A 27,484-nucleotide genomic window follows, 5' to 3' on the forward strand; every position below is an offset into this window, starting at 1 on the left:
GGATCCTTGAGTGACACGAATTTTGGCCAATCATCGGAGGCCTTGTTTCGGCCTCCCCCCACCCCCACCCCAGTGCCTGCCTCCCTGCCCAGGCGCTGAGTAGCGCCGTGGGGAATGTCCCGGGGTAAGTTAGCGGAGACGCCGGTTGAACTCCGCCCGGCTGCGCTGCTAGTTTTAGGGCCTGAGGCTCGCCGCATTCCGAAATGGCAGAGGAGTCCGACAAAGCCGTGAAGTACTATACCCTGGAAGAGATCCAGAAGCACAACCACAGCAAGAGCACCTGGTTGATCCTGCATTACAAGGTGTACGATTTGACCAAATTTTTGGAGGAGGTGAGTTGGTGGAGGCAGGATGCCGAATGGAGTTTGGGGGTTCCCTGTCGAGACTTGCCGTTCGCAGCGTGGTGGGATTGACCTGCCCGGCTCTATGTGCGCACCTGAGTGTGTTAACCAGTGCGTGCGCACCCGGCTTTGCACACCTGGGAGCTGCTCCCCGCGTCTGCATACTTGTGTGTGCACCCCCTGAGTCTGTACACCTGGGAGCGGACCCCGAGTTTGTACACCTGAGGCTGCGCGCCCGCGTGTTCACACCTGGAGGTGCATAAGCCACTGCCGCGACCAGGTGAACCAATTTAGCAGCCCTTGTAGGGCAGAAACTGTCTCCCGAGACCCTTCGCGGGCATGTAGGAGAGCACCACTTAGCACTTCGTGGGAAACAAAATCTCATCTGGAGCTGTCTTCCTAAGAGAGAGCGCAACTACGGAAGGATTTTTGAAGATCCTTTTTATCCTTGAGTGTGCATAGACCAGGTCTTCATCTAGGACAGGGGTCGTCCCACTTATTATTCCTGGAGTGGATTCCTAATTGGAGCCGGTTGGAGACCACCCACCTTGAGAGCTGTGGGATCCCACAAGAGGGGACCTTGAGTTCGGAGGTCCAGGTGTGGTCTGCGCCGGCTCTCCCCCTGGCATCCACAAGCCCACCCCACCATCCACGCCCACCCACCCGCTGTTCACCTAGAGGGCGCCCAGTGATATTTAAGGTATCCAGTGACGACTTCGGTGAGGTACAGTAGTGGACTCCTGCGAGTGAGCGTGGGGGTATGTATGTGGCTTTGATGAGGAGCAAGGGGGAGGGACAGTGAAGTGAAAAATGCCAGTGCAACTTCATCCTTAAGCAGCTTTGGGAATTGTAAAGTAACTTTGCTTAACTTTGAGGAAAACATTTCTTCGATGAGATTCTTTGTGTTGATTATAATTTTTGCAATAAATTCTAAGGAGTTTTTCTTTGCTGCCTCTGGCTGTGTTATATCACTGTGGGGGAGTTTCAGTCATAAATCTTCATGTAACACTTACTCTCCTTCATTTCCCCAGACAATAGACAGGAATGCTTAGTGATGGGAATTTTCTACATAGTTTGTGAGGAAAATGAAGATAGAGGCCTGGTCTGAGCTGGATCACAATTTATATCAAAGGACATTGGTTTTGTAGAGAATGTTTTAAAAAAAATTTTTTTAAAGATTGAAGTTGATGATTATTAGTAAGATATATTACTGTTAAATTGTCCTCAGGTGATGTGCCAGAAGATAAAATAGTGTCCTGATCTGGTTAAGAGTGGTTTATAGTAGGGGGTCAGATCTGATCTGTCTTGTTCCTTCTGCTGAGCTACAGAGCTTATTTGCTATCAGAGATTCTTGAACTAGTAATTCTGCATCATAAGGTCAGGTCTAATTGATACCAGATGTCTGCTTAAAACTGTTCCTTCCCGCTTCCCATGGTATATGTAATTGTAGAATTTTAAGATCCATTGTGTGCTTTCTTTATTTGTGTCTATAAAAAAGAATAGCATTTATAAAATAATAGGATATTTTATGTTATGAAGCTTTGCCATTTTTTTCTTTCTTTTTTGTGGGGTCTGTCCTATTCATTGTGTTGTACAGGGGGCCTCTATGGTCTCCCCCCACCAGATGCCAGTATCACACCCTCCCCCCGTTGTGACAACCAAAAATGTCTCCAACTATTACCAAATGTCCCCTTGGGGACAACAAAGTCACTGCTAGTCAAGAATCACTGCCCTAAGATATATTTTGCATACCTTTTATGGGTACATTTCTCAGGAGATAAGGAAGAGAAGATGATTAAGCTTTACTATAAACCATTTACATTTCATTCTTATGAGGCAGAAAAGGAATTGCACAAGGTTTTCTAAGCAAAACGGGAAGAGATGCAAACCAGCTGTTCAATGGGTGAATTAGCTGACAGCAAATTCCTTTATTTTTCACTCAGTTTTCAATACTCTTTCTTTAAAAGTAGCTTGGGGAGAACATCTCTCAAGAAAAATGCGATGAGTCGAGTTTATCACTAATATTTGATAACTAATACTTATAGCAAGATAACTCAAAACTACTGTTTATAGTGAGATACATAAAAACAAGTTTACAGCGGTTCCTATAAACTAAACTTTTCTTAATTGCTTCTTGGTAGAAACTCCCCAGAATAGCCTATCTGTGACACCACTGCTCTCTGGTACTCACTCACGCCCTTCCTTTTGATCAGTGATCCTGTATCTGCTGAGTTCTTATAGTGGAGACTGTGGAACTTGAGAGGAAGAGATATCAGTTCTATTCTCCGAAGTTTCCGTTTGAGGAAGCAGGAATAACACAGAAAACAATGCATGGGCAGGGATTACACACAAAGCTGTGCTGTATCAGCCAGAGTCTAGTTCAGCAGTGGGGAGTGGACCCGGAGTGGCCGTGCGAGGCGTCAGGCATCGACTCTGGTGAGTAGGGCCTAACATCAGCGGTGACAGACCGGCTCCCAGAGCTGGTCTGGATTAAGGTAGAACAGGACAGTGGCTGACATTGTGAAATGGGACCGATCAGAAGGATGAAGGTATGCAGCGAGGAGGAGGCTCCTGCAGCCTGTTCTAGCTGGTCATCGGCAGTGCCAGCCTTCCCAGAGCATCTGATTCTACTTTTAGGGGACATATGTTCTATTTACTGTTTTCACTATCTGTTTTCACTTTTTGTGACCATCTCTGATTAATGCAGTGTCCTAGGCTTTGGCTTCCTGCCCCAGCTTAGCCATCCTAGGATTCCCTGCCAGTGGCTTACTGCATCTTCAACATCTCCTTCACAGACCTGCAGGGCGCTCTGCCAGAATTTTCACTTCCTCCTAGATTCCTCCTGTTTCGTTGTTAGGGCAGTGCTATTTATCTCATCCCTTCTTTTGAAACAGAGAAAGGAGCCCAGAAGATATGTTTCTCCCCCCTTGCCCTGCCCCCTTTCTTCCATCATTTAAAAGCTCCAGAAATTCATGAAGGCTTTGCGTGGTAACTAAAGAAGATTCTACTTTCCCTAACTTACCCAAATATGAAAGAAGTTTTTTGTTTGTTTTTTGCCTTCCTACCTCTAAATAGTGAACTTTCATTATGGGCTAGATCTCCGTATATATCATAGATCTATATGCATGTCTGTATTCATGTTGAGACAGTATATACTGTGATGGATGGAAGGGGGTCCTAGTCTGTGCCTACGCTCTCTATGCCTCATATGCTTTATTTAACATAAAATGGGAGGATGACAATAGTGCCAACTTTGAGGGGTTATGATAAGAAACAAAATAATGCTGGTTAAACATATAACACAATGGCAGGTGTATGGTCTTCACAGTAAATGCAAACTCCTATACCTGTACAGGTCAGCATGGGGTGTGGCTTTCTTTCTGTAGCACCATATGCAGCTGAGTGCTAACATGAGATTTTAGGTGAAGGTGAAAATCTGGCAGGTGATGTTGAAACAGGAGAGCATTATAAAAATTATACCTTCTGGGCAGGAACACAAGTGAAGTTTCTAAGTTGTGCAGTGAGCTCCATCTCCTGAAATAATAGCCTTATAAAGCTGTTTTGTTTTCCAGAGAAGGGTAGACACCTGAGAGGGAAGATTGGCTCCTTATTACTGGCAATCTCAATAGCAGCAGGTGTTCAGTTACTATCTGATACTGATCTATGAGATTATGAGCCTTGTTGCCTACGTATTTTTTGAAAATTTATTTATTTTATTTATTTATTTTTGGCTGCGTTGGGTCTTTGTTGCTGTGCGCGGGCTTTCTCTAGTTGTGGCAAGCGGGGGCTACTCTTCATTGCTCTGTGCGGGCTTCTCATTGCGGTGGCTTCTCTTGTTGTGGAGCACGGGCTCTAGGTGCGTGGGCTTCAGTAGTTGTGGCATGTGGGCTCAGTAGTTGTGGCTCGTGGGCTCTAGAGTGCAGGCTCACTAATTGTGGCGCACGGGCTTAGTTGCCCTCTGGCATGTGGGATCTTCCCGGACCAGGGATCGAACCTGTTTCCCCTGCATTGGAAGGCGGATTCTTAACCACTGTGCCACCAGGGAAGTCCCTGCCTACGTATTTTGAAGTAGGTGGGTTTTGTTTTTCAATTCTGAGTTATAGTTTTTGAACTTATATTTGTGAATTTGAGTCTTGTCATTTCTGATTATATCATTAGCAGGGTTAACGACTGTAGAACTTTGAATGAAAATGCAGGCATTTGGGGCCAGGGAGAAAAATGGTTTGCTTTTCCCTTTCTGTGAGTTGGGCAGTAGCATTTATTCAGGTCTTATGAGTGCTGTGGAACATGAGAAGAAAATATCACATAATTGATGGCAGTAATATTAACTTGCTTTCAGTTCAAGTCTTTACATGTTTAATTTGTGAAATAGACACCTTCCTGAAAAATACTATAAAGCATAATATTTTGTGTCAAGTTGTCCTCCTTTACATGATCAAAATGGAAACTTGTTTCTGTAGAACTTTTTCTGGTGATCTTGGGATTCTGATGCTCTGTATCTGCATCTTAGATGTTCTTTAACAGCATTCTGCCTTACAAAGCTGTTGGCTTCTGACTCACTTTTGCCTTTTGAGTCTTAGGCAGTATTCTCTGTAGCAGGTTTTGTTTTAAGGACTTACTTTTTGTTGTTTTCCTTGAACATGGCTGCCTGCTTTGCAGAGACGAATGGTTCCAAGCCTGGGGGACCTCAGTGCCCTGGGGAGCCAGGAGGAGAGTGTGGGTGCTTGAAACTCAGTGTCCTTCATTTTGAAAAACACAGAGGACCCTACATCTTTACTGTTGGTAGGACTGTCATATTTAGTGCTAAAATCCCAAGTGCCTTTGTTTGTTTCAAGGAAGTTTGATAATATCCTGAATCTTATACTACTATAAAGCTGCAGTTGCAAATATGTCTTTGATGAGTGTGAAATGGAAAAGTTATTATTATTTAACATACATAGTTTGGTAAATAAACCTCAGAAAATATGAAATCCATAGGAGGAAAATGTAAAGGGATCCTTGGTGGTAAAGGTGGTTCAGGCATCTTGGGTAAATAGCCATCAGAGCCTCATCTCACAATGGTGAATGTGAGAATTTATATGTTGAAAAAATCCAGGAGCTGTGAGCACATTTAAAGTTGTGACACTGGATGAGATGGCCGAGGGAAAGTGGAAAACACTAACTCTGTGACTAGGGCAGGGGACCTAAGATAACTAGTACAGCTTTAAAAGAAAACAGACATCCAGTTGGTACACAGCTGCTGTTATTTGCTTTGAGATTTCCCCCCAACCCCCATATCCAGGGTTCTCCATAGGAACCAGGGAGAAAGTAAAGGGAAGTTGTGAAAGAATAAAAAGAAAACCTTTGGAAGGTCAAAGGGCTAAAATGTGCTTTTCTTTCCATCTGCTGTCGTTTTACTGTGTTGCCTTCTAGAAGGTGGAGAAAACAGCCATTCCAGTTGCCCATGGGGAGTTTTTAAGTAGAGAAAGTTCTGAAGGAGTCTTCAAGGATGCCATTTGTTCCTAACACAGATGACATCTGCATGATTTTAAGAATCTGTATTATTTCATTCAAGAAAGAGATTGTTGGGCATGCGTGCAGAGGTTAAATGTTGTTTTCTAAAGGCCTCTTAAGTAACTGGCCTGGAAGGGCTTGTTCTGAATGGAAATCTGATGAGGTTACTGCTCTGATGAAATCCTTCTGTGGATTTAGCTAATCCCCTGCCCTCTCCTTCCCACCCCCTCGCTGATTTCAGTCCTGCCCTCTGAGCTGTGGGTGGTACTGTGTTTGCTTGTCTGCCAAAGTCCCCGTCTCACTTACACGTGATTCCTGGGGGCCTCAGGAAGGGTCTCTCCCTCCTTCCTTCACACCGTCGTCCGTCTTCACCTTCCTTTCTTGTGGCTCTAGTTGTTAGACTGTCTTCCTCTTCAGAGCCCGTTTCCTGACATAGTCTTCAGGATTTCAGTGGTTCCATCACATTGGTTGTTGATTTATGAGTTTTCAGTTCAGGTAATGTATGTTGTTATTGTGTTAAAGAATGTGATTTCTAGAAGAACATAAAAAACTTCATTTTGTAGAAACAGACTGTCATTTCTCTGCTTAGTCCCTTTCCATGGCTTCCCAATGCATTTAGAATAAAATGCCACCTCTCTCCCGGTGTAACAAACTCTGCGTGATCTGGCCCCTTCCTTCCTCTCCCACCTCAGCTGGTAACACTGTTGCCTTGCCCTCCACACCTTTCTGTGTCCCTAACAAGTCAGGCTTGTTTCTGCCTTAAGACCTTTGTGCAGTTTTCCTTCTGCTTGGTGTGCCCTCCTTTCACCACCCTCTTCAGGTCGCCGCCCAATGTCTTCTACCAGAAAGGGGGATGTTCTGTCTCATCCTGCAGTGTCGGAGGCCCCGGGGCCCAGTGTTTTCCACTTTCCCTCAGCCGTCTCATCCAGTGTCACAACTTTAAATGTGCTGACAGCTCCTGGATTTCTATCTCCAGGTCACAAAGATGTCTCTCCTACACTCAGGATTCTCGTATCCGCAACTCACTTCGCATCTCCACTCAGATCTCTAACATGCCTCTCAGACACAACGTGTTGAAGACTGAACTGACCTTCCCTCACACATCTTGCTGCCACCTTCCGTATCTCAGTGATGACACTTCCATCCATTTGCTCAGGTCGAAAACCCTGGGGTCATGTCTGATCCTTCTGTCTCTCTCACACCCACACTGAATCCCCCAGAACATTCTGTGGGCTCAACTTTTATAAAGGAGTCAGAATCCAACTAATCTTTCCCCCTCTATGCCGGCTCCCTGCTCCAAGCACCATCACCTCCAGCCTGGTGACCCTCACCCCTGACTGTGTATTTTTGGTAGTAGAGTGCTATTTTAAGATGTCAGATCCTATCACTTTCCTATTCAAACCCTTCAGTGGCTAATGACACCACCCAATTTAAGACTTTGGATATAGCTGCAGTAATCAAGAAAGCGTGGTCCTGGCAAAGAGACGTACACGTAGATCAATGGAACAGAGTAGAGAAACCAGAAGTAGACCCATGCAGATACTTCTTACTTTTGACAGAGATGCAAAAGCAATTTGATGGAGGAAGGACAGCCTTTTCAACAAATGGTTCTGGAACAATTGGACAACAGTAGTCAAAAATATAAATCTTGACCCAAACCTCACACTTTATATAAAAATTAACCCCAAGTAGATCATAGATCTAAATATAAAATTTTAAGATTTTGAAGAGACTTAGGATTAGGCAAAGTTCTTAGACACAACAGCAGAAGCATGATCCATATAAGAAAAAGTGGATAAATTGGACTTCATAAAAATTAAAAACTCTGTTCTTTAAAAGATCCTGTTAATAGAATGAAATGACGGGGCCATTGACTAGGAGAAAACTTTTTCTAATCTCATATCTGACAAAGGACTTATATCCAGAATAATAAAGAATTTTCTAATCTCAACAATAAGGAAACAAATAATCCAAATAGAAAATGGGAAAAAGACTTGAATAGACATTTCCTCTAAGAAGATATATGAATGGCAAATGAATACATGAAAAGATGTCCAACATCATTAGCTGCTAAGGAAGTGCAAATTAAAACCACAGTGAGATACTATAACATACTTGTTAGAATACAAATTACTGATAACCCAAATTCTGGTGAGGATGTAGAAATGCTAAATTGGTCATGCATTGCTGGTGAGAATGCAGAATGGTACAGACACTCTGGAAATCAATCGACCTGTTCTAAAAAGCTAAACATAGACTTACCGTATGACCCAGCAGTAGCACTCCTTGACATTTGTCCTAGAGAAATGAAAGTTTATGTCCACATAAAAGCCTGTACGCAAATCCCAGCAACTAGAACAATGCTGGCACAGAGAGAGGACTCAATATTGATTGATTGAATGAATAAAAGTTTGTAAGTGTAAACAATATCAGACAATTGATACAGAGTGGCTGTTGGGCTGGCAGCTTTATTTGTAAAGCCCCGAACTGGAAACAACTCAACATGTTCCTCAGTGGGTCCCTGGTGAGACTGGTACATGCATAGAGGGAAGACAACTCAGCAGTAAAAAGGGAATAAAGCAACCTGACTGGGTGTCAAGGGTATTACGCTAAGTGAAAAAAGACAGTCTCAAAAGATTGCACACAGTGTGCTTCCATTTCTGTGACATTCTCAGAATGACGAGGTCACAGAAGTGAAGAACAGATGATAGGTGGTGGGGGAGGGGGACTGCAAAGGGGCAGGAGGGGGAGCGCCTTTGTGGTGACAGAATGGTCCTGTGTTCTGTGAACCTGCATGTGGGAAAGTGCCACAGACCAGGACACAGAGATACACCAGACAGACACACAAGTGCACACAACAACTCTAAGTCAGTCTAGTGACCCCTATTTAAGATATTTGCTGGTTTTGACGATGCATTACAGTTATGGAAAATGTTGCCCATTGAAGGAATCTGAGTGATGGGCACATGACACCTCTCTGCAGCTATTTTCAATATAAAGAGTTAAAACAAAAAACACATTCATCAGCTCCCTCTCTTTTGTGGTTAAAGCCAAGCCTGTAAGGCAGCTACAAGGTCCCACCGCCTTCTGGCACGTACTGCGTCATGCATGCTGATGCCCTTGCTCTTCTATGAACGTGCCAGGAAGCCTTCCACCATATAACCCTTTGCGCTGGAAGGTTATCCCCCAGATAGCAGCATGCTCACTCCTTCGCTGTCTCAACGAGGCCTCTCCTGAACCCCGTTTACAACTGGTCACCCCCCAGCCCCTGCATTCTGGGCCCACCACCCTGCTCTGGTGTTTCTTTTTCCTGTAGCATATGTCACCTTCTGACATGCCATGTAACCTATTTCTCACGTTTACTGCTTATCTGTCTCCCTCCACTGGAATGTAGACTCTGTGAATGCAGGAAGTATCCCAGCAACTGGAACAATGCTGGCACATAGAAAAGACTCAATAAATAGTTATTTATTGAATGAATAAGTGAAAGTTTACGAGTGTAAAATATTAGAAAATCGATGCAGAATGGCTGTTGGGCCAGCGTGGATAATTTCCTGACAGCTTGTTTTATTTCTCTCCTGCCTCCAGTTGCCTGTTTTAGCCAATTTTTTTTATTCTTAACACTAGATATAAAAGGAAAAATAGGCCTAATGATTTGGTATTGAGGAGGACTGGTTCCACCCTCAATCCTCCTTTTCAGTCTCAATTGTAGCCTGTCCTGTCCTCTCATCTGTTGGCCATTCCAACTCAAGATGGATCCTAGCGTAGATAGAGGAATAGCCCCTCTTAGATCATAACCCATCTTCCACTGGGCCCTCAATTTTGGTGGCTTTGCTTGTTCTTATGAGGAGCGTTGGGTTGAGCTGGGTCACAAGGCAAGCGGTGCGTGCTCTAACTCTCCTGTCCTCGGTGTCCCCTGCTCTTGTCCCTCGGAGGCAGACCTGTCCCTGCCCCTTCCTCTACCCCAGGGTCATTACTTCTCAGTCTGGGACTTACTCTTCCCTTCAGAGATCCCAGGAGTTGTTACGTCTCCAGTGAACTCACTTATTTAACCTAATGATATAAGTTTAGTGATGGTAGAATTAAAAATATTGGTCAGGGCACACTGACTAAATGCAAAATTATCTTTGATTCATGGTAAATTTGGGGCCAAACATTTACTGTCTCAACTCTAAAAGTAACCATGGGGCTTCCCTGGTGGTGCAGTGGTTGAGAATCTGCCTGCCAATTCAGGGGACACGGGTTCGAGCCCTGGTCTGGGAAGATCCCACATGCCGCGGAGCAACTGGGCCCGTGAGCAACAGCTACTGAGCCTGCGCGTCTGGAGCCTGTGCTCTGCAACAAGAGAGGCCGCGACAGTGAGAGGCCCGCGCACCGCGATGAAGAGTGGCCCCCGCTCGCCACAACTAGAGGAAGCCCGCACACAGAAATGAAGACCCAACAGTCAAAAAAATAAATTTATTAAAAAAAAAAATATATATATATATATATATATATATATAAAATAAAATAAAATAAAAGTAGCCATGAATGATTTTTCTTCTCTTTCTTTTCAAGGAGAGAACACTATAACAGCACTCTGCAGGATAGTTACCAGCTCACAGCTGCATTGCTTATCTGTTCTCATCCTAATGACCTTTAAGAATGATTTCATGTAGCGAATGTTCTTTGTCCTTATGGTATGTTGTTTCTATTAACTCTTGTCATTGGGTCTGTGGCTTAGTAGGATCAAGCCAATTGATTAAATCCACAGAAATCTCTTCAAGATGAAGGGCAGGGTGGAAAGAAGGGGTCCCTTGGGGTTTGGGGTTTGGTGCTGGACTTAGCCTCAGCAGTTTACAGGGACCAGGCGCTGTGTGAGGTTCTGTGCAAGGTTCTTTCTGGCAGTATTGAATGTGCAGTATTGAATAAGAAAGGGAACGAAATTGATATTGATGGAACACCTATTACATGCCAGGTATTATACTAGTTATATCACTAATCTCTGTAGTTTAAGTGGGAGAGGTATCTAATGATGGAGAAATGGAAGCTCAGGAAGAGCTGCTACCTTCCTGGGTTGCTCTGCTAAGACGTGTCAGAGCTGGATCTTGAATTCAGCTTCCTTTGCTTCCAAACCTGGGCTTCTTCTGTAACACAGTACTACCTGGATGTGGAGGCCAAGACAGCTGGAGACCAAACCGCAACAAAGGTGCAGGGGCTATGGCCAAATACGTGACTGCTGAGGGGTCTGCTTTAACATTTTGTCGAGTGATATGGGGAAGGGTTATTGATAGCAATTGGGAGGTGACATGTGCGTGATTCTGTTTTCTCATTGCCTCCCCCAAACAAAAACAAATAAAAAAGTGATCAACAGTGCATTTTTATCCATGTGAAATCCGGTTATTTACAGTGCCTGCAGTTCCTCCGGGGTGCCATTGTGTCTCTGCCTCCGGGCCTTTGTGTTCTCCATTTTCTTTGCATAGAACATGACCTTCCCCACCCCTTTTCACCTGGTGAACCACCAGTGTACCTTTTACACCGGACTAAGCACCCCCTCCTTAGCAACCCATCCCTGGCCGCTTCTCACCTCCAGCTCTGGGAGAGCTCATCCCTCCCTCTGTTGTGCCGTGGCTCTGCACCTGGGGCTTACTATGTTTAGCTCTTACTTGTCTGCATGTCACTGGAGTGTAATTCCCTGAGGGCAGGGCCATGACTTACCCACCTTGGAAACAACAGAGCTTGGCGTGGCACTTGGCAGATGTTTGAGTGAGCGGGTGGGTCTCATAAGCCAGCAGCGGGAATGCAAAGATGGGCCTTGTTTCATGTTTCATTGCATCATTTTCAGAGTGAAATGAGGAGAAGTAATTCAGATGATGCCTGTGAGCCTCTGGTCCCTAAGCTTTGAGGGTTCAGTGAGAAGGTGTGCAGAAAGCCCCGAGGCGGTGCAGACGCAGGTTCCAGCCCCTTCACCCAGTCCACAGGGGGGCAGAGCAGAACAGAGGTCTGGGGAACCCAACCAGCTTCAAGGCCATCACCCTTTGCCTTATCAGAAACAGTGTCTAGAAATGATAGGAAACATTTGGCCGTCTTGTTATTTTTTTCTAAATTTTATATAAATTGATTGCACTCCAAATAGTTGTTTTCATTTTTGGCTTAACTATTGAAGATCATCTCTTTAGATAAATTGGTTTTGCCTAGTCATTGTTTATGCACAGTCTTGTTTGTGCCACCGTTTTCTGGCAGTGTTAAGTGTTTGGACTGAAAGATCCTATTTAAAACTCCAGAACTGGTGGACTTTGGGTCCATATAACATTACATTTATGTGGAAAGGGTTTTTCTATTATTATCATTCGTTTTTGCCTAGTTAAGCAAACCCTCGAAGTGAATGGCTTTGACCTGATGAGTATTGCGATACTGCAGTGTGGTTCTGCATTCCCTTCTGGGTTTTTTATTGGGACAGCCTCGTAGCCAGACAGAGCCCTGAGACAGAAGCATGTCTATCCTTTGAATTGTCCTTAGTTATTAAGGCCCAGGAAGGCAGGGCAAATGACAACATTTCTTGGGGTCTAGAAGTGAAATTCCCCAACAAAGTCCCCAAAGAGATATGTACAAAGAAACTTTATTTTTAAGGCATCTAAAGTCACTGTGTTCAGAAACATGAAAACGGCCATTTAATTTGCCCATTCAAAAAAGAGAGGGGAGGTTGGACTGTAAGTCAGACCCCAGTGTTCTGGTCCTGCTACTCCATGAACTGTCAGTGCGATGTTGGGCTTAATTTCTCTGGACCCCCGGTTATCCATCCGTGAATTTAAGGATGTTGGGTCTCTGAAGGTTCTTTTAGACTCTGAACTTCTGGGGTTTTAACATGTAGCCTAGCCTTTTGAGTTAAGATCTCCAGTTGAGTTTTATGCTTTGGATGCTTTGCTCACAGGTGAGGTGGAGGGCAGCCGACTTTCAGGAAGCCGAGAGGGGCTTCTTATTAAGGCTGGCGCCTGTGGGCCGGTAGAGGGAAAGAGAGGGGTTTGTGCTGCTATGCTGGTCAGATTGCTGCATGTCTGCAGTGGTGCTCTCCCTGTCTGGATTTTGAGCCTCTCTGTTCTAACCATGACAGGTCCATCCGGCATTTTGTCATGGTCGCCCTGCTCTTCAGGAACCCACAGTGATCCTCAGTGTCTTCCACTTCACACTGGCTCTCAAGGCCCTAATGGTTTGGTCCTTCTAACCATCCAACCTGTGTTAGGATTCTCCAGAGAAATAGAACCAATAGGAGATACTCATACATATTTCATATATATATTTATGTATGAAGAGATTTATTATAAGGAATTGGCTCCCATGATTATGGAGGGTGAGAAGTCCCCCAGTCTGCCATCTGCAAGCTGGAGACCCAGGAGAGCTGGTAGAGTGATTGTCTGAGTGTGGAGGCCTGAGAACCAGAGGAGTCAATGGGAGGCTGAGGGCGGGGGAAGGAGAGATAAGATATCCCAACTCAAATAATGATACAGGAAAACAGGTGAATTCTTCCTTGCTCCACCTTTTGTTCTATTCAAGCTCTGAATGGATTGGATAGTGCCCACCCACATTGAGCAGGGCCATCTCCTCCACTGAGTCCACTGATCCAAATGCTAATCTCATCTAGAAACACCTCCCAGAAATCAAGTTTCACCTCAAGTTGACATGTGAAGTAAGCCATCACACAGCCTCACATGTTTTACTTTATTCACACTCGTCTCTTCAGTTGCCCCAAGTATGCCATGCATATTTCAGCTCTACCCACCACCGGTCCCTCCCATCAGGAAGCTTGCACAAGCCTCTTAGATAGCCTCATCCACCAGAGGGCAGACACAATCACAGAGAGATAGACAAAATGAAAAGGCAGAGGATTATGTCCCAGATGAAGGAACAAGGTAAAACCCCAGAAAAACAACTAAATGAAGTGGAGATAGGCAACCTTCCAGAAAAAGAATGCAGAATAATGATAGTGAAGATGATCCAGGACCTTGGAAAAAGAATGGAGGCAAAGATCGAGAAGATGCAAGAAATGTTTAACAAACACCTGGAAGAATTAACAAACCAACAGAGATGAACAATGCAATAAGTGAAATGAAAAATACACTAGAAGGAATCAGTAGCAGAGTAACTGAGGCAGAAGAATGGGTAAGTGACCTGGAAGATAGAATGGTGGCAGTCACTGCCGTGGGTCACACATGAATAGTCAAAACTATGAGGCTATATCTGTTTTTCTTCTTTAACCTCAAATTAATTGTATGCTTTTTCAGGATCAAATTGTGTCTATTTTTCATGTACTTTTGTGTGTCCCAGGCGATGCTTTGCACATAGTATTCATAAATATTTGGATTAAATGAATTAAACAAAATTGAATATGAAATTATATGGTTTCTGAATGGTAAGAACTATTATAGTTCAGGAGAAGGAAAGGGGTGTGAACTAGAATAGTTGGAATGGGAAAGTTGTTGTCAGTCACTTAACCAGTTGCATATACTAGTTGTAAGACCAATGTGTAATCAGCCGTGCACATCTCCTTTATTTATCCAAACTTGCTTACAAATACTTCCTTGTATCTGCCATGTGCCAGGCATTGAACTAGGTATCGGGCAGCAGGGATGAGTAAGACAGACAAAGGCCTCTGTCCTCATGAATCTTACAAATGATTGACAAAATAGAGCTTCAGGAGTTCTAGGTGCTGTGAAGGAAAGAGCAGGGAGGGGATAGAGACCGTGGTGTGAGGATGGGGTAGGCCCTTCTGGATGGGCAACTCAGCGAAGGGCTCTGAAAAGCTGACATGTGAGCAGGGATAAACAAGGGGACAGACGAAATCTCATCAAGGTTTGGGAGAAGAGCATTCCACACAGAGGCAAATGTAGGGGTTCTGAAAATCCTCAGATGTTAGCTTAGTCCAGGGTAGCTGGTCATAGTGGAAGCGAGAGAGGTAACAGGTAAACAGGTAACAGGCATGATGGAGTAAGCACAGTCGATTGTGGGAAGGATGGAGAAGAAGCAGGAGACCCGTTAGGGGTCAGTTGTGGTTGTCCATTCAGGAGATGCTGGTTTGGTCTTAAGGTGGTAGCATTGGAAGTGGGGAGAGGTGGTTAGCTTCTGAATATGTTGTGAAGATAACCAGCTGGATTTGCTGATGGATGGCAGTGAGAAGGAAAGAGGAATGAAGTTTGATTTCTAGTTTTTGGCTGCAGCAACTGTATGCATGGTGGCAACATTCACTGCGAATAGAAAAACTGGGAAGGAGTGTATCTGGGGGCAAAGTAAAACGTTCAGTTTTGGTTATGTTATGTTCAGGATGCTCACTAGACATTGAGTGAACAGGTAAGTAGGCTGTTGCATGTGGGAGAAGTCTGGAGCTCAAAGGAAGCCTAATGAACTGCACTCGCTAGAGAACAGGTGATATTCTGGGTCGGAGACCAGGTAAGATCACCAGGAGAGCTAGTACAGGTGGAATGGGAGAGCGCCAAGGACTGAGCGCTGGGGTTGAGACTCGGAGAAGATCAGGAGGGGAAATAAAGTTGAAGGGAAACTAGGAGAGCCTGTTGTACTGGAAGCCACGTGAAGAAAACATTTCAAGGAGAAGAGATCCACTGTGCCAGCATCGCTGAAAGCATTTATGCTGTGAGCAGTAGAAAGCCAGTTGTAATTCCAGGACCTGGTAGCCACCATTCTCTTTATACCACAAGAATTTACCATGTCTTTCTGAAAGTGTTCTTAGGAATGGGTAGAGATTGTGACAGTTGATGTCTTCTGAATTATGGATTATGCCAATGTTTCATCTTTTAAAATCTATTTCCTGTTTATTTGCTTGCAAATAACCCTTATATACAAAAAGATGTAAAAAATGAAAGCTATTTCCACTTATTTTATTGGTATTCCCTAGTTTGTATCTGGAGATTCTCATATGTTATCAGCGCAAGGTGGTACTTGGGGACCTTATAATAAGTAGAGATTTTACAGAAGCAGACAGGGAATTATGCACATGGAAAATGGAATCTTCCTCTGGAAAAATGGGAGATTTTTTGTTAGAAGGACAATTCCAGTGGGAATGGCTTGTTTTGCCATGGCTGCCACCGGTTCTGTCCTTCCTGGGTCCTCCTACCGTCACCGCTGACGTTCCCTCCAGTCTTTCTCTCTCTCTGGGCTCTACAGCGGCTGACTGCCTGCACACGGTGGGATGAGTGGAGGTCCTAGCGAGTGACCCTTTACCAGGACAGATTTCTGATACAGACTTCACCAAAATTTGTCTCAGACTTTTTTTTTTTTTTTTTGTGGTACGCGGGCCTCTCACTGTTGTGGCCTCTCCAGCTGCGGAGCACAGGCTCCGGACGTGCAGGCTCAGCGGCCACGGCTCACGGGCCCAGCTGCTCCACGGCATGTGGGATCTTCCCTTACCGGGGCACGAACCCGTATCCCCTCCATCGGCAGGCGGACTCTCAACCACTGCGCCACCAGCGAAGCCCCGTCAGACTCTTTTTTGTTACCTCTAATCTTGCCTGCCTGTAATGAGGCATTTTGGTCTTTTCCTTAATCTTTTAGAAAATCCTCAGATAATTTTGCTTTGCATGCCTGTTCTTATACCACTTTCCTTTTTCAAAGCCTTGCCTTTTCTTTGGGCTACCCCAAATTCTATAACCTGCCCCAAAGATAGTAGTATGTTCTCTGAGAGTTTCTGGAAAGAAATGGGAGACATAGACCATCTCTGGGAATAATCAAGACGGCGCCAACACCAGCGTTCCCAGTTTTCTTTCTGTGTCACTTTCGGGCGCCAGCAGGTAAGGAAGAGCATTTCTTTTAGTCTTCAAATGTGATGGTTGCTTATTAAAACGGCAGCATGAACTTAAGTCACAAGAGTGAGGACAGTGACAAGACGAATTGCGGAGTTCCACACCATCATGATTTAGACTTGATTTCCTTGGCAGTGTGTCTCTGTTTGCCTCTCCCTGCACATAACAAGCCAGTCCCATATTTATTGTCTTACCAAGACTTGAATTATATTTTTCCAAAAATCAATTTTTAGGCTTTGTTTCCTTACTAATTGTTTAAAAAAATCCAAATAATCTTAAAAAGTAGAGCAAATGTATTTTAGCATCAATTCATTTATTCTATATTTTTTCCTAAACAGTGGTCATTCAAACCAATATAACCCAAGATGTTTCTCTCATTCTCTATTTTTTCCTTAGAAAACTGCCTTATAAAAAAAAAATGAAAACTGCCTTATAAATGGTTTAGGCAGGGTCTGAATCATAAATGGTTACATATGTGCATGCATACACATATGCATAATGCATACACACTTGCACATGCAATGCATGTGTGCATACATACATGTAGACACATACTTCTTTGTTTCCTGTGCTTGATGAGAAATTAAGTTGAGAAGTCCTTTTGTTTTAGGTGAAGACTATTGTGTTACGGTCTATGAAGTAGAATGTTTACTTTCTTCAGTTTAGCACTTTAAAGATAAAATTATATATATATATAATAAATTTATTTTATTTATTTATTTTTGGCTGTGTTGGGTCTTCATTGCTGCGTGCGGGCTTTCTCTAGTTGCGGCGAGCGGGGGCTACTCTTCATTGCGGTGTGCGGGGCTTCTCATTGCAGTGGCTTCTCTTGTTGCAGAGCACAGGCTCTAGGCGCGCAGGCTTCAGTAGTTGTGGCGTGTGGGCTCAGTAGTTGTGGCGTGCGGGCCCTAGAGCGCAGGCTCAGTAGTTGTGGCGCACAGTCTTAGATGCTCCGCGGCATGTGGGATCTTCCTGGACCAGGGCTCGAACCCATGTCCCCTGCATTGGAAGGCGGATTCTTAACCACTGCTCCACCAAGGAAGTCCCAAAATTCTGTATTTTTAAAACTTGTATAATTTTCTGATTGTTTACAAAAGGCCAATCTATGTTTTTGTTTTTTGGTTTTTGTTTTTTGTTTTTGCGGTACGCGGGCCTGTCACTGCTGTGGCCTCTCCCGTTGCAGAGCACAGGCTCCAGACGCGCAGGCTCAGCGGCCATGGCTCATGGGCCCAGCTGCTCCGCGGCATGTGGGATCTTCCCGGACCGCGGCATGAACCCATGTCCCCTGCATCGGCAGGTGGATTCTCAACCACTGCGCCACCAGGGAAGCCCCAATCTATGTTTTTAACCTCATTTGAAATTTTCCTTTGAAGATAGGCTGTAACTGGAAAATAATGATTTAATTTGGGAAACTTGTCTATGGTCACATATCTTTAACAGGACCCAAAAGTTAAGGAACTCATGAATGAAGCCACCCACACAGAAGAAACAACAATCTGTGAATTTGCATAATTTGTGTGTGCTGCATAAGTTAGTCATTTTGTGTCTCCCACGTTGTTGCTTCTGTGCCTGTCAGGCTGTGCCTAAGAATAAACAGACTGTTCGAGAATTAACAAACCACGTTTGTCATTGCCACGGCCTTGGAGATGCATCAGGAAGCTTCAAGCTGGCTTTCAGAGTGAGCCAGTCAACAGCCTGTACCTCCAGGGCGGCTTCCCATGTTTAAGTGGACTCATATTCTGTGCCCCAGTGGAAGGCTTTTAAATAAGTGTGGAAATGCATTCAAGATGTAGATTGGGTAAAGACTGAGAAAAGCTTTTTGAGATTTTGAGAGCTTTATGGAAAAGCAAAGAGGACATTCCCAAAGGATGAAAAATGTGTGCCTAATGGTTTTATTGTCATGTGAATAACTGGGAAATAAATGTCTTACTATTGGAGAAAGTTTGTCTGTACTTTCAAGTAGGAAATTGAATACAAAGGAATCGTTTTCACCCAGGTTGTGAATGGTTTATATTGCCACATTGTCATCTGTGGCTTCTGGAGTAGCCTATTTGGTTAAGTAAACTGGCCACTTCCTTTTAACTCATTTGCCTGGAAAACATACTCATTTTTCTGTCTGTCCTTCAAACAGCACCCTGGTGGGGAAGAAGTCTTAAGGGAACAAGCTGGAGGTGATGCTACTGAAAACTTTGAGGATGTCGGACACTCTACAGATGCTCGAGAATTGTCCAAAACGTTTATCATTGGAGAGCTGCATCCAGTAAGCACCTTTTGGGGGCCTTGTTTCTCTTTAAGGCTGTGGGTTGACCTTACTCGAATCTGTAGACTTGCATATTACAAAATTGAAAAAGGAGAAAAGCAAAAAACAGTTCCTCCTGACTTTAGAAATAAATTGACCAGAAATTTCTTTGTATTTCCCTGGTTGCACTTTTCACCAGCACTTAGAATCCTCTCACTCCGGGGTCACGTCCTGGGGACAGTGCGTCTCAGACTCTGAAGTTTCCCTGAGCAGCAGATTTTAGAAGGTGGGGGTAGTGACCCAGAGTAGGGTTATTTTGTCTGTCTTTCTTCTTTGACCAGAATATTTTTCTTAAGAAACTCCTTTCTACTTTCATTAGTTTGAGGATATTTAAATTCTAAAAAATGATTTAGAAATTTAAAAAAAATCAGCTATGTTAAATGAATAAACTCTGCCTTCTGTAAAACCCACACATAGTCCTCAACCTTGTCACTCTACCTGAGACCTTTGAGAACAGCATCTTTGGTGGCAGTCCATGGACTGATTTTGCAGAAACGTAGGCTTGTTTTGGCTTTTATGTAAACCCAGGGCTGTAATAGGAATTTAGGCCCTTCTGCAGCATTTTAAAATATACATTTATAACTTCACTCATCTGTCAACCAAAGTCATCAGGAATATAGCTGCAAACTTGGAGATGTGCAAACTTGGAATCTGGAGCAGACAGGTAGATCCCTCTCACCTCTAGAGAGACCCTGGACCTCTCCTCAGAGCCAGTGCCTTCCTTTCTCCTCCTCCAGCTCTGGGCACGTTACCAGTGGCCAACCTGAAGGGGTGGAGGTGCTCCTAGAAGCGGGCTCCAACAAGAAAAAAACATAGCAAATAGCCTCAACCCCAGTGAGCACACCTAGAAACCATATGAAAAACAGCCATACAAAAAGTTCTGTTGCATCTAATTGATGCTTCTTGTAGTGACTGTGAATAAAGGAAAGGTTGAAGTAGGCTCTTTGGGGAAGCCTGAAGGTAGGAAATCTGTTTTAGAGCAGTTTCCGTCGAGTGAGACGTGGTTTTTTTGGTGGTGGGAGATGGTACTTTGAGAAAGGAAGCTTCATTTATCAGGAAGGTTTATTCATCCACATATTTTCATCTTTATCTTCATATGTCACCAAAGCGAAATAGTTGTATGGTAATTGGAAAGGCCTTCCCTTAAAATGTTCCATCCTGTCCTTATTCTTTCCATTCCAAAGCTTGTGAGGGTAGAGCAGGTGGGATTTCAGGCTGTGACTGCAGCATTTCTGCCTCACCTGTGATCACCCTTTAGGGAGTAGATTATAACCCTATAATTGGGAGACTGCAGGAATTCACTGAGGATACCACACAAATTACACACACACACACACACACACACACACCCTACCCCCCCCCACCTCAAAGTGAATTTCAGAGGATAGAAGGGAAGAATCTAAGTAGGTCTCAGCTGCTCCCTGAATTACAGATCATAAATATATATACAGATCAGCATATAAATATGACTATCATGCTATTTTAAACTTTGGAACGCTAGATCGAAATAAATATAGGCACTTAATCTGCTATTAATTTTTGCAGTCAGATGGATCAAACTGTGTATTTGATAACCTAGATGGAACCTAAAATGCTAATTACTGAATAATAATTTTTTTTTTTAAATCTCAGTAAAAGCGAGTACTTTGGAAATGGTAGTTTTACAGATGTTTTTCCTTTCATAATGGACCTTACTTTTTTTTTTCTTAATTGCAGGATGACAGGTCAAAGATAACCAAGCCTTCGGTAAGTGTGACCATCTCCAGTATCTCAGCTATAGTTATCTGCGCTGTATTTCATACCTGTCAAACTGGAGGGCATTTATTTACCTGAGACCAGCTTAGGTCTTTCTAGGTTAGATGAATATGTACCCTGTTGTCTCAGCAAAATTTTTTGTTTGTTTAGGCCGCTCAGTATATTTCATTAGGATAGCTTGTATATTCTTGTCACATGACTCTCAATACTTAAAATAACTTTTTCACCATAATTATCAACAGATACCTTTTGAAGAGCTACTTTTTATAAGTAGCATTGTGCTTCTGATCTGAAAGATTTGACATAAGCCTTCTTTTCAGAGAACTTAAAATCTGAGCAGAGGTCTTAATACTTAAACCTTTAAGGACACTACCTATGTCTTCTTCATCTTCATGTCTCTGGGACATAGTAGGTATTCAGTAAATATTTGTTGATTGAATTTAATGCTAATTAAAGAACTTTTTGATGTATTTTTCCTTAAGGAAGAAAAATAATTCTAGTAGTGCTACTCTTATGCCCTGGTTCACTAGCCCTTCTCTCTTAACTGATCACCTCACTTAGATGACTTAGTACCTTTTTTGAGGCTCCTTTTTGGACTGTTGAAATTCTGTGATACATGAAGTTTTTTGCTTTTTCTCTAAAGTCTGTCAGGGAAAAAGTGTAATTTTTCCCATTAGGTGTTCAGTATGTTAGTAAGCTTGGTGCATATCATTCAGCTGTAGTAAAACAAGGATTTGCTAAGGCTTGTTACCTGAACTTGGAACTAATGTAGGTCCAGCCATGTCCTGAACCACGATTCCTACCAGCAGAAAGCAAGCACCAATTAGAGCTAAGATCTCCTACATAACTGTTTTACTTCTGAGAGGCAGACTCTTCCTTTAGAACATATGTGACTTTGCTGACTTAGAGCAGAACTGGAGGAATATGGGACAGGAACTTGCTATTTTTCTTAGAGGCCATAAGCAGACACAGTGAAAGAAAATACATGACCACTTTCCTAGATTTATCTTTTCTGTGCTTCTAGTTTATCAGAAGAGAGTGTTCCTTGTTGGGTGTGTCTTATAACCATTCCATCTATCTCCAGTCTGATAAATGTACACTGTGGTCTGAATTTTTGTCTGCTGAAGATATTCAAATTGTGAAGGAATCTGCACCAAAGATTATTAGCTTGAACCTGCCCAAAGGGAAACGGTGAAGCTGCCAAGTTAAGATATTTGTAGACACAGAGACACATTTTTAAGTTAGCAAATCCAGGTCTATCAATTTGACATGGACGATATCATTAGTGGCAATACCTACTGATAGGATTTTGTGGTTGCAGTTTTCAAAACATTTCTATGTTAGTGAATTGATTTGGTTCTCATGATATCACGGGGGAATTCCTGGACCTTCTAGGGAAGGTGAAGGCAATGAAACTCAACCTTGTTCCAGGCTTTGACCTTGTTCAAGGTCACACACTGCAGACCCACTGCTAGCACCCACTTAAGGCTTGGCAGTTGCAAGTCTCTCATGCCTCCGTAGGCTCTAGCCTTCGCATCAAAGGCATCACTCCATCAGCAGTATTTTTAGGAAAGCCTTCCAGTGAAGAAATAGGCTAAGTGAGATGAAGTTATAAATGAGGTGACTTTGATTTGCAAAAGCTCAGTGGGCTTTGCATGCTTTTATTGAGAGCTTATCATGTACTGATTTCATTGTTAACCTTTTCCTGCTTGAAATTGAACCCCTCAAGGTCACGGAGTGAACAGGAGGCACAGCCTGTAATAAAGACCAGAGTCTTTTTTCCCTGTTCTGACAAATTTGTTAGTTACATACCAAAACCCAACTGTGGCCCAAGTGCTAATTCAAACTTGCCTTAACTCTTAAGCATCCCTGGATTAAGAGCCTAACAGATAATAAGCAATCAAAAATGCATATTGTCTTTTACAGTTCAGCTCTTTAGAGGATCATTGTTGTTGCTGGCGGTGACGATGCACTAGTAGTGGAAGGCAAGCCAGCCAAGTTTCCATGCCGAGTTGTCAGCATGTTTGGTGAAATGCATGTGCTCGGTATAACAAAATAACAGATCCGTGTTTGCCTTCTGTTTACTATTTCAGGCTTAGCTGTCTAGTGTGACAATAATTTACCTTAAATGAACTGTTGTATTTGTTTCAGAACTGATTATGTCTTTCTTTATATGTCTCTAATAGCTAAATAATATTTTCTCATTGTCCAGTTACTTCTAGTAATCCTTATTAATTTTATTCATCTATGCAAAATTTGAAACCTAATCTTGCAGTAGTTATGGATACATTTTGTAGTCTCTAAGATTTAATATTGCTTAAAAAGATAATAACTGTGAAGTTTTCTTTTAAATGACTATTTTTTTCCCTCCTCCTGTGTCAGGAATCTTAAAGGCCATGTTACCAGGTTGGTGGGTCTCACAACTGCTTTGCTTGCTCTTCCTGGAAGGTTTCTGCCTTTCCATGGGAATGTCTTTAACTCGCCTTGCTGTGTGTAGCTTTGCCTCACTGCAAATCGCTGATTGTTTTGCTAATGGTTTTTTACCTTGTGTTTTGGGAAACTACAGAGATAGAACTCTGTGAAGCTGCCTTATTTCTGGCTACCTTTCTTTGAGGCACTAATACTTTTGCTGGTGTGGCGCTTCAAAAGAATGCTTCTTAACAAGTTTTTAAGCCCGAAAAAGCTTACATTTCATTAGGCCTTAGTTACCCCACTGTTTGGGGAAGTATGCGTCTTCCTAGAGCCATCCGTAGTTCATTTTCATGGTACTGACAGGAAGGACCCCACTCAGAAAGTGCTGGAAAGTGATACAGGCTGTAACTGAAAGACCACGGCATTTGAAGGTTTCTTGGTGGGTGACAGTGTGAAGTCAGCCTGTGACGCCTCCAGTGTCTTTTTAGAGCCTTCTTGACAGAGTTAAAGAAGGCCAGGAAAGGTGGTCCAGACTGTTATAATTTAAGTGATACTTCTTATTTTTTCTTTTTGGTTGACATGTCTTTTTATATAATCTGGGTACACTTTTACTTCATATGAGATTTGATGAAATAACTGATGTTTTTATTGAACATTTCATTCATGCATTTGAAAAATGAAACAAAGATAATGAAACTTTAAAGATAATGATAGGTTCTGTATATGTATAAATGATACCTGTGTTCGGTTTCTATGTTAAAGTATTTAGATGTGCAGAATATTTTAGGTAGCCTATTAATTTTTAACATTTTCTTTCAAATTATCTAATTATTTTTTCTTCTGAAAAAATGGTGAAATTAGGTATTCAGGTGAGAAGTTTATGATATAATTTTCCCTTTCAACTGTTTTTGAAGAATGCACTGAATAAGAAGAATGAATTGAATAAACTATTGTGATCTTGTTTTTTTTTTTCTTTTTTTTTTTTGCGGTACGCGGGCCTCTCACTGCTGTAGCCTCTCCCGTTGCGGAGCACAGGCTCCGGACGCGCAGGGTCAGCGGCCATGGCTCACAGGCCCAGCCGCTCCGTGGCACGTGGGATCCTCCCGGACCAGGGCACAAACCCGCATCCCCTGCATCGGCAGGCGGACTCTCAACCACTGCGCCGCCAGGGAAGCCCTGTGATCTTGTTTTAAAACAGGTTTTAGTCAATTGAATAAATGTTTAGATGTTCCCCTTAACTTACTTTACTTTTTCTCTTGTGTTTCAGGAAACTCTTATTACTACTATTGATTCTAATTCCAGGTATGTGGTAGTTTTCTTTAAAAGCATTATTGTGATCAGAAGGCTCCTAAAATCAGAGTTGGACTGGGGGCCTCTCCCCTCATCCGAGGCGCCTCTGTTGCTCCGGCTCCCGCCGTGTGCCTCTCAGTGGACAGGCCAGGGGTCATCTCCACTTAGCACCCAGACTACCCAGGGCCTTCCCTCCTCAACTGTCTGACAGCTCCGACCATGGACACTTTAGAGCGACCCCAGATCTCACCCTCCAGCTGCATCTACCTTAAGGAACAGAACAAATGTAGTCTCCTGTTCCCCCGTGGCAGTCCTGTGACCTGGGCAATCTTTTAATCTCCAGGCGGACATTCCTCATTTCCTTCCTCATTTGATATGTGGTCAGTTTCTTAAATTGTCATGATTACACCTCCCTAAGCATGGCTCACTTTTCCCTTGTCCCTTTTTTAGGTTGGTCTTAAACTCGAATGCAGTAATCCAGTGTAGCATGAATCACTTGTTCTAAGCACTAGATTTTGCTTTATTATGGTTTAAGATCATAATGACGTTTTTGGCAGCTCTACCATCCTGACTTGTTTAATTGCCATTATATACATTTTTGGGGACTCAAGCTCAAAGCTACACAGTCCTGCTTATTAATTTCACCCTGTCAAATTTTGCTGCCCCCAGGCTGTCAGTGTTCTGGTACATTCCCTGCAGTATTTCCTTATTTCCTCTTGCTTTCCCCTGAAATGTCAGTCTCCTTCTAAATGGAAACTGAAAACCTACCAAATTACACTTATAATCCTTTTGCAATTTAAATCTTTATTTTGAACTTGATCTTTGAATGGGTTGATATGTGAAGAATATTAAAGGGTAGAAAGTTTATGACAGAAAATATATGTATACGTAGCTGTTACCGGCTCTTTATTCAGATTCTGAAACCTATACATTAATTTCTGTTTTCTAAGAAATTATAGGTTCAAATCTGTATTGAAGATCTTCCTAACCCTGCCCCTGATATCATCTGTCATTTATAGTAGATCAAAAATTCTATGCATCAGGACCGAACAATGTGTAAATTAGGGATTTTTGTGAATTTACACCACAAGTTAAGGAATTTGGGCCTGTTGTTTATTAACACGTTAAACCTACTACACACATGTAAAGAGTAGATTTTCAAAACAAAATCACAGAATGTTGAGCTGTGGTGCTAGTAGCAACCGTAGTAATCCCATGCTTCACACTCCTTAACTTTATGCTCAGGGGACGTGATTTGCCCTTGGCTATAGAGCTTGCTGACGGCTCTCTTGAAATGAGAACCTTGGTCTTCCGGTTCTCAGTTCAGTGCCATTTTCAATTCTTCACTTACGGATGTAACTAGAATAAAACCTGCTAGGAATATTCACTTTCGTGAACTTGTGATATGTAACCCAGAGTTGGTGTCTTTTTGATAAGTCACTAGTTCTAGGTGGCATCTGTCGGGGGAGTGATTCATAGCTCTTTGTGTAAGTACATAGAAACAGATCTAAATGGAACCGGGAGGACATTAGTTTTCTTATAAGGCTGGAAGGACAGACCAGTTGCCAGTATACCAGGACATGTGTTGTACTCACTGCACTTTCAGCAATTCAGTTACCTTTTCATCCAAAAAAGTTGGAGAGGTAATAAAAACATGCCATGGTGACTTTCATGGTAGAGAGAAGGAGCACAGTTTTGAGTGCCCTCCTTTGAACACCATGCAAGCATCACTGCTGTTTCTTTCCAGCTGGTGGACCAATTGGGTGATCCCAGCCATCTCAGCACTGGTTGTAGCCCTGATGTATCACTTCTACACATCGGAACACTAAACACGTTCTCAGAAGCCAATGGAAGAAAAGACTGCTTTGGTCTGGGGAGAAAGAAGCCACCGTTAACTGCTTCAACTGACAGAACCCTGCACCTGAAAATGATTTGAATACACCTGTTTTCCTTTCCTCCTGCATTAGACACAAAACAAACGAAAAGAACTGTCCTTTCTGCTCCTGAGCGTTTAGAGCGTGCCTTTTTATCCATCAGCTTTGTTTTGATGTTCCACCACTATGTCATTTGCTTATTGTGGGCACAATCCTTTAAAACATACCACCATGTTTGGCTGTCTGTTTGATATGTAATTGTCTTTAATGTTTGGAATCTGATTATTTGGCGGTCATTTAATTTGCTAATCTTTCAGATCCAAGTTGTCTGTCTGATGTGAGCAGGGATGTCCTTGGTTCTCTTCTTGTGCTGCTTCATCTAATTGAATAATCAGGTATTGAATGTTTCCAATGTAGTTTTTTTTTAAAGGAAATTAAGGAAGGCCCAGAAATAACAGCTTAAAGATTTCTAATAATTGTTCCACTTGAACAATCATATAGATGATAAAAAGAGAAAGTGGCCTGCAAGACCTAGAAAAGATACTCCATCTTTTCTTTGATTAAAAACACCAGCAACATCAACAAAAGACTGTGAACCATGAGAGAACATTACCACCGTCCATTCTCTCAGCTTAAACATGTCATTCCGAAGAGATTCTCAGCTATACAGGTTCTCAGGTTTTACAGACTCCTCCTGCAGAGGTGAAAACTGTTTACGTGCTCCTGTAAAGAAATGTTGATTCCCTAATTTGTAAAAACACACATGTGAAAGAGATTGTGGGACATTTGGAATCTGACTTTTGAAGAAATTTAGCTCTGGTGATGGGCCATGAAGAACTCTGGTGTGGACTGATTGAGTGGACTGATTCAGTCATCCCGTCTTTGTTTATTATTCTCTGCCCAGTGCTTTTTTCTTTAAATGTCGAAACTTGAGAACTGAATTTACAGACTCGAAGTACTTTGTAGTTAGCAATGATTGTCCATTGGCCTGCTCGCCGACTGACGAGCCATGGAGTTCTTCAGAAATAACTAAACACATTGGAAAGGAATTTGTTTAAATTACAGAGCATAGATTTTTATAATCAATGACATGTATTACCCTCTGCCTTTTTTGTCACTGGAAGTTAGAGCGAATGTAGGAGGGCAGTGGGGCAGCTGTCTCTATCACATGGGAAAATACCTTGCAGAGGAATCCTTTGTTTAGATTTTAATAAACATAAGCCTGGAACAAAA

At 42.8% G+C, this 27,484-nt stretch overlaps 1 protein-coding gene across 2 annotated transcripts; it reads left to right on the plus strand.

Moving 5' to 3' along the window:
• Nucleotides 1–77: 77 nt before the first annotated feature.
• Nucleotides 78–27,484, plus strand: CYB5A (cytochrome b5 type A). 2 transcript variants are annotated; one of them, XM_067698840.1, is made up of 5 exons: nucleotides 79–332; nucleotides 18,753–18,881; nucleotides 20,637–20,666; nucleotides 24,355–24,389; nucleotides 26,125–27,484. In XM_067698840.1, the coding sequence occupies exons 1-5, from the start codon at nucleotides 204–206 to the stop codon at nucleotides 26,204–26,206; spliced, it is 405 nt and encodes a 134-aa protein (XP_067554941.1). In that variant the 5' UTR covers nucleotides 79–203; the 3' UTR covers nucleotides 26,207–27,484. The 2 variants fall into 2 exon arrangements, with proteins under 2 accessions (XP_067554942.1, XP_067554941.1); XM_067698841.1 differs by lacking the exon at nucleotides 24,355–24,389 and having other exon boundaries at nucleotides 78–332.

This window comes from Pseudorca crassidens, chromosome 12 (assembly GCF_039906515.1).
Source record: "Pseudorca crassidens isolate mPseCra1 chromosome 12, mPseCra1.hap1, whole genome shotgun sequence".
NCBI lineage: Eukaryota > Metazoa > Chordata > Mammalia > Artiodactyla > Delphinidae > Pseudorca > Pseudorca crassidens.